The following is an 18,107-nucleotide window of genomic DNA, read 5'->3' as shown; positions in this document are numbered from 1 at the left end:
CTGACGTGAAAGCTTCCTCTAACACTGCTCTGAGACGGTCAAACGTACTAGAGCACTTGTGTAGTCAGCGGGGAATTTACCTCAGTCCAGCTTCCTCTTGAACTTTTGGGATTTGGGCCTAACTCACATAAACAGCAACATAAATTTGTCAAAACTGTTCCCATCCTAGCATCAGTGACCTTTGTGCCTTTGCTGTACAGAAGCGAAAGAAATGTTACTGGATGTTCGGTGCAAAACAACCCTTTGTTAAGCAATGTTACACGCATCTGCCCACCCACGTAAGGTGAGCAATGCAACGGCTTGTTCTCCCTCAGTTACAAACTTGCAGTTACGAACTCTAGCAGATGATGATTAGTAGTTTTTTGTGTTAAGGTTGGTTTTTTTTTTTTTCCTTGTAAGAATATATTTAGTTAAGCAGGATTTTGTTTTCATCTCTGTGTGTTTTCATCTCTGTTTGGCCAGGCTGTCCAGCAAAAGAGGAGTGACAGAAATACAGTTCAGGTGCTTGGTGCAGATAAAAGGGGTCTAAGACCCCTGCTAGGATCCAGGAGCCTTACTAGCTGAAAAAAACCCTATGCAGTGCCAAGCAAACAAGACTGTAGAGGTGCCTTTTGACCACTTCTAGTGCGGTGGTGTGCTTGTGCAAAGAAGGTCAGCGCTGAGGGGCTTTTGTAATTCTGTGGCCATTATCCAGTCAGATTGAAGTGTGTTTTAATCTTACATTCTATGTGTAAGTGGAGTGTATGCTACTTGATCCTTGCCACTACAGCCTCATCCTGCTTGGGAGTTGGGATCTGCTACTTATCTGTGGATTTCACTCCTGGGAGATCAAGGCTTAACTGTGCTCCTGTGGTTTATGTTCTGAGTATCTAAAAGCCCTCACTTTTTTGTTAGCACACAAAATACCACGTACTTCCATCTGTGGTGTTACCTGTGACCATGGCTTCATTTTGTGTTGTTTTTTCATTGTTAGAAATGCTTTGTTTGTATATTTGTAGCTTTGGAGCTCAGGACCACAACTTAACTTCAGCTCAGCCAGGACATGGAAGATCCATTTCGTCCTTTGGTGATTAGGCTAATTAACGTGGCTAACTGACACATCTTGCTGTCCCTAAAAGAAGCCACGTTCCAACCCCTCACAGCTGTCTTGTGAATTTGGTAGGAGAGAAAGTGAGTGGAGCTTGCTACTACTAGCAGAGCCATGGGAAAGGGAGCTGGTAAAGGTACATGATGACACTGTGTTTGCAATAAAAAAGAGGTTCCTTAGTGTTGTGGTACTTTATCATCAAGTTGGTAACAGCTATTCAGAGAAAATAAGAGCAGTTAACGCTTCTTGAAGGAGGACAGTATTTTCTCATGTGACCTAGACACAGAAAAATACGATGCTTACAAGTGATTTGATGGGAAACTGGGTGGAGGTGCATACTGGCTTAGTAACTTTTCATTTGTGTATAAAAAAAAATCTATATACTAAATACCTAGTATTTTGGAATGGCATTTGCAGAAACTCCAGTGCATCACTCTTTCTGCCTGTCAGTTTGGAAATGAATGTTGCTTTACCTCTGAACGGACTTCAGTGATGTTCAAAATGTTTGGACTTCTCATCAGTTATCTCTTTCCTGTTTTCCAGCAGTGTGTGCTGGCGGAGAACCAGCTCTCTTGGGAGATGTCATAAACTTCAGTACCTCTTAGAAACGGGGCCTTTGGGAGTAAAGCTCTGCTCCTTTTGTACACAGTGCTGCAATGTTCAAAACTACTGTTTGTGGGCATCCTCAAAGCCTGATGAATCAAGATGCTGGGAATAGCTTTGCAAGTCTAGGATGTCGGTAACCCCCTAGGAAGTTGATAACTTCTGTAACTTGGTGTTCTCTTTCTTCCCTTCCTGGTGTGAGCATTTGTTTTAAGATGTCTTGTAAACCCTGGGATACTTCCAAGAACATGTGTTGCAGGGAGAGAGTGGATTAAATTCCTGCATGTTTGTTTGTATTTCTGATATAACCCAGTGCCATTGTGAGTCTAGACTGATGCTATTGGGAAGGGTGTCAATTTGTTAAAATATGAGTACTTAGTGTCCCACAATTTCAAAGGAATTTTTGTAACCTTTTGGGAAGCTGCAGTGTATCCACGATGTCCCACGTACCTTTGAAACTTGGAAGGAGTAAATCTGGGGTCATGGTTTTGCTGTGTCACTTGAAGTCTGCCCAGCTTTAATTGGTGCTAAGATATTGGAAAACTCTCCTCCATGGTTTAGTTCATGTGCTGCAAGAAGCATCATTGTGCCAAAGTAATGTCCAAACGGCAACACTCCAGCGGGGGCCACACAGCGGCATGCAAACGCTGCTGAGGGTTAAACACAAGCAGCCTGCTTGGGAGGCGTGAGGCTGGAAGGAGAGCTGGGTCAGGTTGCTCCCAGACCAGTATCGAACCATCACAACGTAGCCATGCTCTGGAGAGCCAACAATGGTTCATGCAGGCAGCTGTTCCCATCCATCTGCACCTTCTGGCTACAAAGCGTAGCCAGGAGCAGCCGCTCTGGACATGGGTTGTGGCAGCAGTGAGCACCCAGCTTGTCTCACCCCTGGTGTGTCCGTGGTTTATTCTGTCCGAAGTGGTGGATGGGCCACTCTGCCTGATTCTGTATAGCCATGGGTGTGCCAGTGCTGCAAACTCGGGGCGTAAGCTTTGCTGTGGTTTGGTGGGATAAAGAGTTGTGCAGAATCAGACTCTACCTTTTCTTCTGTTGCTCCCTGTTTGGAGCACACATATGGAGGCAAGTGAATAAACCTGTCACAGAGCATGTGAAAGCTGAGGGTACTGAAAACTCAGGGGCAGGTTGCTGCAGTGGAAAGCTGCGTTGTCTGTCCCAAGCTTTCTGGGTGCCTGTGTTAACGCTGGGCTGGGCCCTGGTTTGCAGAGCTGGTGAGCTCTCTGAGATGCCAGGGAAAGGGAGCTGGTCCAGCAGAGAGCAGAGGTGTTTGACTGTCTTGGTTTTTCAGGCACCATTATCTTACTATCAGTCCATCATCTTACTCATCCAACCCTCACTGGGGCCATCTCCAGCAATCTTTAAAGCCATCAGCACTGTCCAGTAGCCCTCTCCAAACCTACAGGTGCTGAGGTGCTCTGTTCCCCTGAGTCTGCCTTGCAAAGGACAGTTCAGGTGGTCTTCCAGGGGAGCTGGGTTTGCCCAGAGATGCTCAGTCAGATTAAGAGTGGAGGGTGTTGATGTTCAGGCTGCCTGATCCAGATCCTTTCTTGTCTTATCTATTTCCCTAGCACATAAACAGTGTTTTTCCATCACAGTGAAGATGACATTTTAAAATACTTGTAATACTCTTGGATGCTGTGATGACAAATGAGTGAAGGAGGTGGTGGGAATAGGAAGGTGACTAACTCTGCAATCTCTTTCCTGTGTGAGGAAGACAAGTCAGGGACAACTGACTGAACGTGCTTACCAGCTGCTTCTCTCCTTTTGTGTGCCAAGTGGCCCGTGGAGGTGAGGAGGAAACCAATCTGCAGTTGCATAGCTGTGTACCTCCTTCTGAAGTTCTTGTGCAGAGTTGGCCAAGTCAGGGTTCTGTAGATGACTGATGCACTGGTATTTCCAAGCCTTTGAGAGCACTGCTGCAAGGTAAATGAGTGTTCATTTCTTGTTGGCTGGCTGAGTTTCGTACATAACTTGGAAACCTCATCAGTGTAGGTGGCAGTTTATGATAGGAGGGGAGCCAAACAGTGAGCTGCTGCTTAGTCCAAAACAACTCCTAGCACAATGGCCGTGTGTGGGTATGGCTCAGGAGGAGGGACAGAGGGAATGAGCTCAGTTTGCTGCAATCAGCTAGCAGAAAGATGCTGTGCTTGGCTCCCAAGCAGTTCCAGGTACCTTCTCTGGCATAAAAAGGTGCAGGGAAGTTGTTCTCTCTGCTCCCAAGTTTCAGCAGCTGCTGTGGTGACAGTAGCTTTTCTTCACAGCTCTCTACCATTGCCCAGAGAGGTATGTGTTAAATTGCTGATGATATTTCTGGTGCTCAAATGGATTCTTGCAGTTTAGCAAGAAACCCCTCTCCTGGGCTGCAGATGAAACAGAGCGTTTGTCTCTGTGCCTGAACATGAAATGTGCCATGAATCTGTTGCTTCAGCTAATCCCGGCTGAGCCTAAGTGCTGGACAGGCTTAAAGTGAAAGTAAGTTTTAACCTCATAAGGTAAAGGGTTAAAACATCGGTTACAAAATGGGAAATTATTGCAGAAAGGAAAAATAAACACAGAAGAGGCAACAGTTAATAGTCATGAAGCACAGGACAGTGGCTTCTCTGAAGCTTATTTAAGAGTAAGCCTCCTCAAGAACAAAGTCTTCTTGAAAAGCTGCTGCTTAGACCCCTGTTAACCTTTTCTCTCAAGAAGTAAATTGAATTCCAGTTATAAAGCTGGCAGAACTCATACCAGAGGGTTTTTGGCTTCGCTCAGCACTTCATCTCAGGGTTTTCTGGCATTTACAAGGCACTACCTATGAAGCATTCACACATGTGATTAGGTTCAAGGGTCTCTTGCACTGAAGCAATGTAGCAAATTTTTCCACAGTGGAATGAATCTCTGAAGTTTGCTATTGCTGCTTAAATCTTGCCCAAAATTCAGCTGCTTGAACTTTGCCAGCTGTTTCTGGCCGTTTGTCCCACAGTAAGTGGGACACTTAGAGGCGGAATGTGGGGATGCGTGCTCCGAGGATTAAGGTGGGCAGGCCTGGATCACCATGCTGCGGTGGAATACGGTGGGTGGGTTGACTGGTTTTCCATGCCCCAAAATACCTCAAGAGGGACCTTTGGTGTATTTTCTTTTGTGAAGTTTTGGAAGCTGATGTGGATTTAAAAGGAAGAATCTGGATTTCTCCCTTTTTCAGCCAGGCAGATATGTGATGTCAGCAGGGTGTGTTCGGGCTGTTCTGCAGGGTCATGGTGACCTGCCGGAGGAGAGGAAATCTTAAGCAATACAAACACCCTGTTTCCAGTACAGTTTCCTCATTTGTGGTTTGTTGGTTTTATTTGAATGGCTCTTTAAAATTTTAGAAGAAAATTTCTGGCATGTGCTGTGTCTATACCCATTATTCAGGATAGGAGAGATACAAGAAGGAACGTAAAGTGCCTTCAGCACTCCAGACTTCACATACGTAAACAGAGGCGTTTTTAGAAATGTCTCAGTGATGTAACTAATTCCTTTTTAAAAATAAGCTAGAATATTTGGTCTTACTGCAGCAAAGCTCTATTCCCTGTACTGTTGGTGGATCTATGTAAATAGCTAAAATCAGCATGCTGTTACAGGCTTCCAGGATGCCCTATGGGGCAGCTCTGTACCTTGACATTTGTACCCATAGTACAGTGGGTGTTTGCGTTCTTCATTTGTTTCGGTAGGAGGTCTTACACTTTTTCCATATCAAATTAATAGGAAAGCGTGATTGTTAGGTTCCCCCAGTCTCTAGCAAAACAGCTGTGGGGAAAAGATAGCACCAAGGATTTCCTGGGCTTCTCTCATGTGGAATCTCTTGTGTCACTGTTCAAAAATATCACCAGTTTGATGCCTGCCAACTGGATTGTACTACTGGGATAACAAGCAGTATTTAACAATCACAGAAGACATATCAGAGGTGAAACTGAGCAGTGTTCTCTGCTGTTGTGTAACAGTCTTTCTTCTCTGTTTTAGTAGTTTCTTAATTTAGTGGGTGTTCGTAGGTGGAAGTCTGCCTATGTGCCGTATGTATTGTGCAATAGATGTCTTCCTTTGAGATATCCTCTATGATGCCTTCTTTTTTTTCCAGATTGTCCCCAGCCACCACAGCCTGAGAATGGAGGCTATAAATGCCACCCTAGCCCGTGCAACAACCCTCTGACTTCAGGCAGTGTCATAGAGTATCTGTGCGTTGAAGGCTACATGCTGAAAGGAGACTATAAGTACTTGACCTGCAAGAATGGAGAGTGGAACCCAGCCATGGAAGTCAGCTGCAGGCTCAGCCCAGGTGAGTGCTCCCTGACTTCACTGGGATAGTCGAAACTGCCCTTGCATTGGCTTTTCAGTTTAACCCTAAACACTGAGTCTGTGTGATACAGAGGAAGTCCATACAGCTGCCTCTCATTGCTCCAGTGATTTTATAAATGTGGCTCACAATCACTGCTCTTATTAAAAACATCACCTCTGTAACAGCCCATCAGATGCAAGCTTAGAGTCCCTAATGCAGGGAGGCAACCTATAAAGAGGAGTGTAAAGGGGGCAACTTGTTGCTTATGTGGAGCCTCTAACTTTGACAGCTCTCGTCCCAGAAATGGGGGAAGCCCGAACTGAAGCATTTTCCACGCTGTCTGGTTTTGCTTCTGATAGGTTTGACAGTACACCTCCCTCAGTGGTGTACCCATCTGTGTGTGTGTGAGTGTGTAGAGCCAATCTTCCTCCATCAAAGCAGGAAGATAAAAAGGTTTGCAGGAAAATGTTCATCATACAGCTCTTAGTTTGTCTACAGCTCTTCTGGTTTTGAGTGTGCAAACTGGATAAAGGGAGAACTCCCTCCCCTCTTCAAGTTTGACTTGTTGATAGAGTCTTACTGCTCAGTCGTCCTGAGTCAGCAAGATGTAAATTCTGGAATTAAGTCTCATAATCCATGAAGCAAAAAGTGTAAGCTTAATCAGAAGGAAACAGAAAGACACCTTCTTCAAGCTCTTACAGAGCTCACTGCATACCTGTGGTCTCTAGAATATTCTGTCCTGTTCCAAAGACACTTAGTGCGTCTCTGTCACAGGCACTCCAGTAGCCTCTTCCTATGATATATAAGGAAGGGAACTGGGAGTTTACCTGCCAGCAACTAGATTCTGAAGAGGCTTTTCAAATTCAGCATAAGCTTCCTTTCCACAGTGGTCCCCTTTTCCCTTGCTGCACCCAGGCTGGAGAGCAAAGCTGTGCTGTTGCAGCTAGTGTTCCCTGGGTGGCATTCCTGCATGTGGTGCTTGGTCTACATCAGAGCTGATTGTGTTGTGATGAGCAGAAATCCCTGATTTCTTTAGCATCCTGAAGGATCAGTGGCCTTTTCAAACGTGGGGCCTCAAAAGTCTGACCCGGTGAAAAAGCTATTGCTTTCACAGCACAGGCTTTGACACAACTGGTCAGGGTCAGAGACAGTTGAGGTTTAATTAGCGGGTCTCTTTCACAGGGCTAAAAGGAGGAGGTGGTGGTGGGAGACTGTAGGGAGAAAAGCAGTAAATCATAAAATGATTGGTAATGGGTAAGAATGCACCTACTCCATGTAGAGTAAATGAAATCTCTAACAGTTACCACATGTTTTGTGTAGCTCTGAGCCTGTCAGCCCCATAGCCTTTTGGCAGTTTATTGTAGGAGTTAGCAAGCATCTTGTTGGATATGAGGTGATGAATGTGCTGAAGTGTACCCTCGGTAGTGAACAGTTTTACAGCATTGTGTGCTGATGCTGACAGTGGAGCACCCCTATGTGTCTACCCTCTGCCCTGTCACCGTATTCAAAGTGCCCTGAGTAATGTTAAAAGTGGAAGTCCTTACTCAACCCTGTTTGCTATAGGGAAAGATGTAGCAGGCGTTGTTTTTTCCCTGGGGAGAGGTCAAGCTACTTCTGAAAATTTTCAGAACAAGTTCAGAACAATTAAACCGATAGGTTTGACCCAAAGAGAAGATACAGGAAATGCAGAAGAGCTTTCCAGCATACATGCTTGTTTTCAATCATGCTAGATTTCAGGCTGTAGGTTTAAAAATAGTGGTCCTCCAGCTTTTTTTCTTCTGTTTTCATGCTCATCTTCCCTTGCCTTGCTACCTGCACGTGTCCTGCATCCCCCTGCAGTTTGATACCTGTGCTCCTGAAGAGTGTGTTGAATGTAGCAAAAACAAATTGAGGAATTGCATATGTGGCAATGTCCTGAATGTGAAATGCAGGATAGTATTTGCCGACAGGTAGGTGAGGTTTTTCAGATCGCTACCAAAGACACAAATCAGGGACAGAGGCAACACACATACAGACAATGAGTAGTGTAGCAGTCTAGGCATGATATACAATGTTCAGCACTACCAGCTGCAAGTCATTCTGTCTGCACTCCCAATTTATTCCTGTCTTGCAAGGGGCCTTTAAAAGCCAAATTGGTTCCTGTACAGTCACATGGCACAGCTGAGGAAGGGTAGGAAGGAGTAGTGTGAATAGGGCTCACGTACCCAACACTGAAAACTCGGTATCCTGAAGTAACATCTGCCTTCCTTCTCTGTTCCCTGGCATACGTTTGTGTGAGGGAGAAACTGAATGCTTGCTGCATCTTAAATATACCCAGCCAGGTGATTTCCGTCCCTTCTTTTGGGAGGCTGTTCCATTAACCAAGAAAACCCATTATTAGGAGATTTTCCTATTGTTGGGCCTAAAATGTCCTGCTTATTGTGCTAGACAATTATTGGCCTTGCTGGTGCGATCAGGACATTTTTTGCTTTTCTTCAGCCAAGTCTATATATAACATGACCCTTACTACCATCTATCAGTTCCCATGACCTGCTTGTACTGCTGCTCTTTGCCTTGTGTTTTTCCAAAGGACCCTTGTATGTGCATGTTTTATTTTAGGTTCCTTTTACAGCTGATAGAGAGGTGTCAGCCTGAGCTCTGAACTGTCCTCTGTAAGAGAGAGCTAGTGTACCTTGGGAAACTTGGGCTCCTCACATGTGCACCCAAGTGTAACTCCTGAGAGGTGGCAGTGTGGATGTTTTTTTTTTTTCTTCCCTATGACAGCGATTTAAGGGAGTGGATCATTTCACCTTGTGTTCCTCTTGGTTTTGTAGAAAAGGACTCTCCTCCAACAATTGGAGTACCCACACTGTCCATAGTAGCCTCCACAGCGAGCTCCGTTGCCCTGATTCTGCTCTTGGTTGTGCTGTTTGTTTTGCTGCAGCCAAAGCTGAAGTCATTCCATCATAGCAGGTGAGTATAGCTGGGGTTTGGAGGGGCTCAGAGGCATCCTGTTTCTTTGCAGCAGAAACCCATTAAGGTACTTGGTTTAGGCTTTCATTTTGGAGCAAATTACCTCCTTGCTTCTCTACTCCTGTTTTAATCACCTTGGTAGCACCTCTGCCCCATGGTCCAGCAGTAGTCTGAAATGGTGGTCTGCGATACCCAGCTGCAGTCCCCTTTCTAACATGGCATCTGATGAGCAGTTTCCTTGCTCCTTTCCTTGGCTTTGAATGTGAAAAGTTACAATCTCTACTAGTCTGGCTATAGATCAGTCTCCTGCCTCTTCTAGCCTCGGATAGCTAACAAAGTATGTGTCTGGGTATGTATATGCATCTCCCCCAGTCCATGAGATCCTATGGACGTGAATTCAGGCTGTACTGTTGACGAGGTAAGCATGCAAATCCGCCATCCTTCCTTGCTGTGGGAGGAGAACCCTTGTGGCCTGAGTTTGTGGATGAGAGGAGGGACCCAGCCATAACACTGCTGCCAGCTAAGTCAACAAAGTCACTGTGGACTCTTTTCCAAACCAGCTGCTAGTACTCCTTCAATAAGAGCAGAGATGTGGCTGTTAAGCAGCAGCAAGATTGAGAGGTGGAGTCCTGGAGTCTGCCTCTTCCTGAAGAAGTCCAAACCACTGGAAAAGAAATATTCAATCTCAGGACTCGGACTGATGAGCCTGGGTGATTGACACTGTACCAATTTAAGAGCCATCTGCCCCACCCTGCCAGAGGTTATCTTACCGACTGCAAAGGTGGCAGAACAGGCAGCGCTGGGTGTTGCAGAATATAGCAGCATAACAAACTGAAATCAGTGGTGGTCAAAGCTTTTTTATCTGCTGACAGCAGAGGGCTCTGAGTCATGATCTTTGTCAGATTTAGCTATGGAGGCAGGTGAGGTGGGAAGCACTGTAACCTTTTCAGCTCTTGCTGCTAAATCCATTGGGCACCGTGAATTACAGCCCCTGCTCATGTTTATGGCAATTCACGGTAGGGCTGCCAGGCTATGCTTGCTTGACCTTGTTAAACCACCATTTATGTTTGTCTGTTCTTCCCTAAATAAGTCAATGGTGAGCATTAGAATTCTGCTGTGGGTAGTTATTGGACTTCTCAGTAATAATATAAAAAAATGCAAATGCTTAACTTTGTTTCCTCACTTCTTTCTTTCTTTCTTTTTTTTTTTTTTTTTTTTTTTTTTGAGGCGAGACCAAGGTGTGTCTGGAGATCAGGTCTCTATCATGGTGGATGGTGTCCAAGTGGCCTTGCCATCCTATGAAGAAGCGGTGTATGGCAGCACAGGGAACTGCATTCCACCCTCGGATTCCCGAGTGCAGATTGTGCTCTCGGAGGGAGCTGGGCAGAATGGAGCCAGGGAGGTGCAGCAGCAGGACCAAGGGGCTCATAATAGCTTTGCAAGAGAAGATGAGGCCCCTGGACATTCTGGACTGTGTGAAGCCAGTGGCTCTCAACGCTCTGAAACTGTTCTTGTGCATCAGGCTGCCACCTCCTCCTGGGTAGCTGGCATGGCTAGCAGTAGACCTGTACACAAAGAGGTCCAGGATTCAGAAAGCAGTGACATACAGAGCCTTTTATCACTCACTTCCTCCGAGGAATACACAGATGGTACGTGACTTGGGCAAGGAGCGCTGAACCGAAACCCTTACAAGAGCAGGTTCTGCAGTTCACCTAGGATGAAAATGGCAAGGAATGCCCTTGGGTATGTCGGGCACTAGAGCAGGGGTCCTCAAACTTTTTAAGCAGGGGGCCGGCGCGCGGATGCAGTGGCAGGCAGCCATCTGCGGCTGCTTGGTTCCCCCCCAACCCCCGGCAGGGAGGTTCTGTAAATAACCGGGGGCCGGATTGAGGACCCTGGGGGGCCGTATGCAGCCCGCGGGCTGTAGTTTGAGGACCCCTGCACTAGAGGAACTTGTGAAGAGAGGCGTCCCACTCTGCATGGGATGTTTCAGAACTTAGATATGCAAGCAGTATTTAATACCTTCTGAAGTATGCGGCGTGCTCAGACTGGAAGCCTAGGGCAGTCTGGAAAGACTGTTGGGGTTCTGCTACTCGCTCTTGTGTTAGCAGAGGATTTGCAGAGAAATGCCAGCCTCCAGCGTCGTAGCGTAAATGTGGTAAAATAGCTGTGTTTATGGAAAATGAGCTGGTTAGAGTGGGAGGCTGTTTGGAATACAAACCCTTTGTGATGTTTGGGCGGCTTCATTTTTAGACTGTTTTAGTAAGCAGCTTACTGCCACAGTGCGTACAGTGCCGCAGCCTTGGCATGCGAGAAGACTTAAAAGGGATGTGCTTGAATTTACTGTACAGGACAGAGGGACAAGTCTGTTAAACAGTCAGTGCATCTGGCCTTCTGCGCTTCTGTTCTGCCCTGAGGGAGTGGCTTTACAATGCCAGAGCTGCTGTGAAGCTGCAGCTTAAGGTTACTTCTTCAGAAACTGCTGTGCCTCAGGCAGGAAACATAACTGGCTTGTAGATAGCTGAGGGCAGAACTTCTCCTTTCCGTAGTGTCAAGGCCTGCAGCCATAGTAATGCCACCCAGAACCCTGGCAGTAAGAACAGTTAAAAGGGATTTCTGCTTAAGGTTAGAAATGGCAACGCGCCCTTAGATGAGCATTAAACCTCAAGTGCATAAACAGCAGAAATCCAGAAGTGAAGCTTAACAAAAAAATGTCTGCAGTGTAGGAACTGGAGGATGTTGCCTCTACACTGTGTCGTTTTTATCACCGCCTGGAAACACGTCTTGCCTCTAGGGCTTGTTATACAGTAGCAGAGCAGGAGGCCACAAAGCTTGTGCTTATGGCTCAAAGATGAGGAAGGTGCAGCTACTGAAGGAGATTGAATTTCTTCAAGGTAGGTAAGGGCAAGTGTGATTCTTGTATTTCCAACCATCCCTGTCACAATAAGAAACATCTTGGGTATTTTAACGAACTAAAAGATTGATGAGATCATGGGAAAGAGGGAAACTGTCATTCTAGGGGAAGGTAATGACTTCCTTTAAAAGAACATTGATGAGGCTTTACTGGGAATACTGTATCTTCTTGTGGGTTCTCCCAGTTCGAGAGATGTGGAGAAACTAGACAGGCTGTGTTGGAGGGCTGCCGAGACAGCCAGGGGCTTGCGGGGTCTGACTGAAGGAGCTGGGCTGCTTTATAATCTGGTGAAGGAGCAGCTAAGGGCCAAGCCAGCAACTGACTACAGTTACCTTACAGGGAGTTGAAAAGGCTGTGGAGCCAAACTCTTCTCAGCCAGATGGTGCGACATGGGGCAATGGCTACAAGCTCTAACTTGACAGATTCACATTTGCTGTTAGAAAAATATTTTGCACTAGGAGGGTAGTGCAGGACCAGGCGGGCACCCAAGAGAGGTGATGGGAGTCTCTGTCCTTGGGAGATTTCAAGGCTGGAGCTAGTAGTAGTCCTGCTCATAGGAGCAGGTTGGAGTAGAGTCCTCCAGAGGTCCCTTCTGCTGTGGTGGTGTGACAGGAAGACCACTGCATTATTATGTTATGGAAGTGGGAACCTGCCTTGCTTTAAACAGTAGTTTTTCTGGTGTGCATTGAACTGCAGAAGTTTGACTACTTTTTCTTTTTTTTTTTTTTCCCTCTCCCCACCATTCAGATATTCCCTTATTGAAGGAAGCATGAGGCTTGCTGTGTTTGTCTAGCCTTCTCCCTCTTGGATTTCTTCCTCCTCCCTTCCCCCTGCCTTCGGGACAGAAGCACTCTGTGCAGCCTTCCCCGTCCTCGCAAGCTGTGCCCTGGATACCTCCAAGCAGAGATGCCCTCAGCTGAAGATCCAAAGGATGTCGCCAGGTTGCCTCCTGGATGCACCAGTGGAGTTGGTGCAGCGCTGGCTTCCCCATTCCATCAGCATCAGGGGCTCAAGGAACAGAGTGGATTTGAGCTCTCCTCTCCTCTTCCCCAGCCAGATGTTTGACAGCAGTCTCTGAAGAGCTGCTCTTTTCTTGTGCCTTTCTCCTCCTCACGCCGCTTGTTGCAGCTTATCAGCCTCTCCAGCCCTTCAGCTGCCTGGAGAGCAGGGGCTGAAACCGCTTGCTCACTGGGTGCAGACACAATTTATATATGCGTATATATGTTATATAGGCTCTTCTTCCTGCATCCTTTTTGTGATAGGGCAGGACAAAATGCCTCGCTGGGGCTGAAGCTGGGCTTGTGAGGGATCCCAGTTAAGGAGCAGCTTGTGATGTCTAGAAGCGCCTGAAATGAGATGGGCTGTGTGACAACTTAGCTGTGCAGGAGCGGTTCATTGAGAATTGCTAGAGCGCTGAAGGCTGAGAAGTCCAATGTGTAGGAATGCTCTCTGCCCCCCTCTCAAAAAACATCTCTGCGGAGGTCCGTTCCTGAAGAACACTGTAGTCTCCTTCCTTCTTTATCTGTGCAGCCCACTTGATTACGCTGTGTTTCTAGAAGCTGGGACTGGGACTGTAGTGCCAGTAACACAACCCTTTCAGCTTTGGCGTGGTGCCACAGCAGCTCCTGGTGTTAGATTGTAGAAGGGTCTTAGAGAATGGCCAGTGGTTAGCACGGTCCAGAAAGCACGAGGGATGTGGCTTTCAGGTAACCAGCCCTGTGTTAACTATGAGTTAGCACCGTTCATTGAGGCGTCGGGACTGGAACCAAATCTGTGGCCCTGCTCTTTGGATAAGCTGTGTGTCTCCAAACTTTTTTGGTTAAGGTGGTTCTGTGCTAAAGCTTAGGTTCCTTTAGTCAGATCTTCAGGCAGAGGTAACCCTTCTGAGATGTAATCTGGAGGTGGTTCACATGTTTGAAAACTTCAAGAGAAAAAATGCCTGTAGGTAGTGAATGCCTAGTGCCATTGGTGCAATCCTGAATTACTTTTGCAGCCACACTAGGTACCTTGGTACTTGTGTCCTGGGTAACTACCATCTTGAAGGCTTGTGTGTCTTCCTAGCTCCATACAGCAAGAGTCTGCTGGTTTGTCCTAATGGGCTTCAGTGGGCCCACAGAGAAGGGCTTCTTCCTTGTGGCTGGGGTAAGCAGCGTTTATGAAGTCTCTACTAAATACAGCGCAGTTGCCTCTTGCTGTGAGAGAAGGTTGACTACGTTGACAACAGTGCCAGGGAACACCATAGCTTATTCTTGAGCCTAAGTTTTGAAGATTGTTTCAAGTTCTGGTAGCAGGGAAAATAAAATTAAAAAAAAATATGTATACCTCTGCCCCCCCGGTTATTAACAACAGACCAGAATATCCTGGTTGCTGTTAACAGGACTCCGTTTTTGCAGAAAGCCACATTTGTCTGGGGTAGGTGATCCGATCACAAAAGCGTTGTGGTGGCTGTAACGTTTCTTCATTGGGGAGGTCTGGACACTGTTCCATGGGATTGGTTTCAGCAAGAAGAGTTGGCTTCTTAGATGCAATGTACCTTGTCATAACTGTCTTGAAGTAACAAGGGAAGTGTTTGCCCTGTGAGAAGCTGCTAAATTTTTATTTGAGTTGAAGGAGCAAAATGTCATGGCCTTACACATCATGTGGTAATGTACAGGTAAATAAGGATGCTGTCTTTGCTGCTTTGCTTTTGGTTTATGATCCTCACCATCCTCATCCTTGTTGCTCCAGGAACAAACATACCATCATTGCACTTGATAAAAGTGACACAACACCGTTACGTATAAAATTCCTGTGGCTTAGCTCCAGTTCCTGGAAATGGGGATTAGCCATAGTATCCAGCCATGTCCCAACTGCTCGTGTTCCTGATTATCTGTTTAATCCCCGAACACCTGGGGCAGCACATGCCTGTGGATGGAAGAATCCTGTTTTCCCTATCCTTGTTCTAGAGGGATGTTATTAATTTAAAGATACAGTATTTTAAACTTCCTTCCCTGTTGCTCATGTTACCTTGCATTAATGCAAGGATTTGATAAATCCCATTTGGGTGGCTTGGGTATTTTTAGTTTGGCTTGGATGGTGAAAATCCCACATCATTTTACAGTGGGCTGCGGTGTCCCAGCTTCAAGTGCTGTAGAGGGCAAATGTTGTTTACACATATGCTATTGGGATTGTAGAAAATAAGCATGGGAACATTTGTATTTAGTTTTTAACTCCTACTTTGGAAACAATCTAAGCTTGAGCAAATTGTCTCATTCACTGGTTTATCAGGTCAGATGGAGGGATTGAGCGAGTGTAGTGGTAAGGGAGCGTGGAGGAAGAATACGTGACTTCTTCCTCGCTACCTAACCACTTGGAGCAGGAGGAGTTGCTCGCTCTTTGTGCATTTAAGGTCCCATCTATTCAGACTGACCCTCAGCAATCAAGGTGCAGAAGTTGGGTACATGTTGTCTTCCTGCAAGGGACAGTGCTTTAACTCAGTGTTAGCACCAGGTTGGTGGGAGAATCCCGCAACAAAGCTGGAAGCTGATCCAAAGGCCTGACCTTGCCCTGGACAAGTGCCTGCTTTGCCAGCAGAAAGCAGGTGCTGTGTGGCCCTGCCTCCTCTTTCTGCTGTTGTAAAGTAAGCAGCTGCCAGTTTGTGAGAGAAAATTCAATTTGGGTTGGGAAGAGAAGGAAGCAAGCTGCACAGAAGAGGGAGTGCTTTAATTTTGTTTCATTTACAAAATTGCGGGAAATGGCTTTACTAAGGAGGAGGGGAAATGCAGAGGTGGATGGAAACATGCAAGCGTGGATCTTGTGGTCAGGAATAAACAGGCAGCTTCTGTTGGCTTACTGAGGGAAACCAGCAGCTCCCAGGCCAGTCTCTGCTGTGCTGGCTGGTAGCCCCAGCTGATGCTTCCAGCACTTGCAGAAGAGCCCGTCTCCTGCAGCGGTGCTTGTAGGAACAGGCCTCAAGGACCTGTGCAAACCAGAACATGGAAAACAGTCTGGGGGCATCACATTCCCCTTGCCAGTGTCCTCAGCTTTAGAGTTTATTTTCATATAAAATGAGGTAGAATGGCTGGGGAGGAACCTGAGAGATGTCTGCTTGACAGGGTGTTTTTTTTTTTATGGGGGAGGGGAAGCAAGGCCTCATTATCAAGTGATTTTTGTTCATTCATGTTGTAATTCTGCTGAGGCTGAAGGATCTGGAAGTATTTTGGACAGATATTTAGGAAAAACTAAATTGCACAATCCCGTCTTTACTTCTGGGAGCAAGGGCTGAGGCTTAAAGATCCCTCAGCCCTGAGCTCTGCTCTATCTCAGGAGCGTTCATTACCTCTGAGCAAAGAATGTGTCCTCTTTGACTGTTGCCATAGGTGGATGCAGCCTGCATCTCAGTGTGGTGGATGGGGAGCACAGGGGCTCAGCCTTGCAAGGTGTAACACAGTAAATGACTTTTTTTTTTTTCTTTTGGTGTTTTTTTTCTGATGGAGCCACAGCCTCCTTAACTTTTTTCCCCCCACCTGTGTCTGGCAAAAGAATCTGAAGGGAGGCATTTTTTCTTATTTGAAGTTCCAGACATAATCATCTCGTGCTCTGTCATACATGCTGGATCCTGTGATATTCAAGAACATTAAAATGGTTTAATCACATTGGAAAAATAAAAATAGCATTTATTTTAAAGGTTTCTGTTATTTTTGGAGTCTGATAGGTTAAAAAAAAAGGGCATTTCAGAAATTCAGAATATTATGTGCAATAGAAAAACCTACTTGCTCCCTTTCAGTTGCATGGATTTTTTAGAAAAAGAAATAAAATGCAACGTACTGCAGTGTTTACAGCCCCGGCATTGCAGAACTGGACCAGCCTGAGAGAACCAGAAAGTGAAGGTGACAGTTAACCCACAGGGAAGCAGGACAGTCTCCTGTCAGGGTCTGCATCGTGAAGCTCAGCTCAAACAAGGAGCCAGCTGGGATTGTGTCGGAGCCTCCTGCCACCTTGAAGGGGGTCGGCAGCATTGGTGAGAGATGGTTCTCTGTGTTTTGGCTTTAAATAGCTTGTATCTCCCCATCATTAACTGCAGAAGAAGTAAAAAATTAAGTTGGGAGATGTGCTGCAGCATGAGAGCTTGTGGAATTGCCGAGTTTGAGTTTGGGAAAGAGAAAAGCTTAATGGATTTTTATCCTTTTTCTTAACCACCAAGGTACTTGCTGTGTAGAAGAGTGCTTACTCAGCAAGCATGCTGCTTGTTCACCTTCTTGGACATCTCCCCTGAGGTTTCTCCTTGGCCTCTTTCAGCTCTGGTGTGGTGAATCATTTAACGCATCTGGAGCCTTTATGTGGCCTTTCAGCAGATGGAGAAGTCAGGCATGTTAGGAAAAAATCTGTTCCACATGTTTTGGGAGGAAACATCCTAAGATGCTCCCGGAGGTGGATGATGGGTCAGTGCTGAGGAGTGGGGCTAAGAGAGTAACGGGCTCAGCCACTGGAAGTAATCTGGGATGGTTAAGTCATTTGCAGCACAGAAAAGGGAACACAAGGAAGGGGGGTAAAGAAGAGAAGTGACTGAAAACAGAGGTATGCTGCAGGCTAATGAGCTAATGCATTCATGACTGGGTTGTAAGGAAGCTTGTGCTTTGTTGAGATGATTTAGCTGACACCAGCAGGCTCGCTATATAAAAAAAAAATATCAGCGTACAACTGGTTGGAGACAGATTTCCTTGCTGACCTTTTTGGAACATATTTGCAAAACCTGGTTTTACTGTTCTGATAGCAGTTGTTTAAAAAGAAAAAAAAATGCCTTATTACTCTATCCACATAACTAATTAAACCAATTTCACTTTGTTTTCTGTATATAAATGCAATAAATCCCATCCATTTTGCACATCCTCACCCCATCCTCACCCTTCAGTCCTTACCAGGAAACTGCAGATTGAACTTGGGTTTTGTGCAAACATTTGTTTGCAGAAGAACTTCATTAGAAAGCATTTATTCTCTATGATATGCTTCAAAAGTGCAGATGTTTCCTAGAACAGGCTTCGTTTTAAGGCATATTTTTATACAAGAAATAAGCCTTTTTCCAATCCTTCATCCTCTCCTCCTGCCCTTCCATGTCAGGGCAGAGCACACCACTTCCCACGCTTCTCTTCAGGACCCTGCATTCAGCACTGCTTCCAAACTCGACCCTCTGCAGATGACGTACAGGTGGGTATACGTACCCAGCAGAATGGGTTCTACTGATGCTCAGCATATGCTTTCCA

The 18,107-nt window shown here is 46.0% G+C and overlaps 1 protein-coding gene across 8 annotated transcripts in view; it reads left to right on the top strand.

The window, feature by feature from the left end:
- Positions 1-17,580, top strand: part of SUSD6 (sushi domain containing 6) — a 100,449-nt gene extending 82,869 nt beyond the window's left edge. For all 8 annotated transcript variants that reach the window (XM_040601340.1, XM_040601342.1, XM_040601344.1 and 5 more), the window contains 4 exons: positions 5,805-6,002; positions 8,816-8,954; positions 10,182-10,603; positions 12,616-17,580. In XM_040601340.1, the coding sequence (XP_040457274.1) occupies positions 5,805-6,002; positions 8,816-8,954; positions 10,182-10,603; positions 12,616-12,641 (785 nt within the window). In that variant the 3' untranslated portion in view covers positions 12,642-17,580. The remainder of the gene's footprint in view (positions 1-5,804; positions 6,003-8,815; positions 8,955-10,181; positions 10,604-12,615) is intronic.
- Positions 17,581-18,107: the final 527 nt, after the last annotated feature.

Source organism: Falco naumanni, chromosome 7 (assembly GCF_017639655.2).
Source record: "Falco naumanni isolate bFalNau1 chromosome 7, bFalNau1.pat, whole genome shotgun sequence".
In the NCBI taxonomy this organism is placed as follows: Eukaryota; Metazoa; Chordata; class Aves; order Falconiformes; family Falconidae; genus Falco; species Falco naumanni.
The sequence above is the reverse complement of the archived record's forward strand: the minus strand, read 5'-3'. Positions and strand labels throughout refer to the sequence as shown.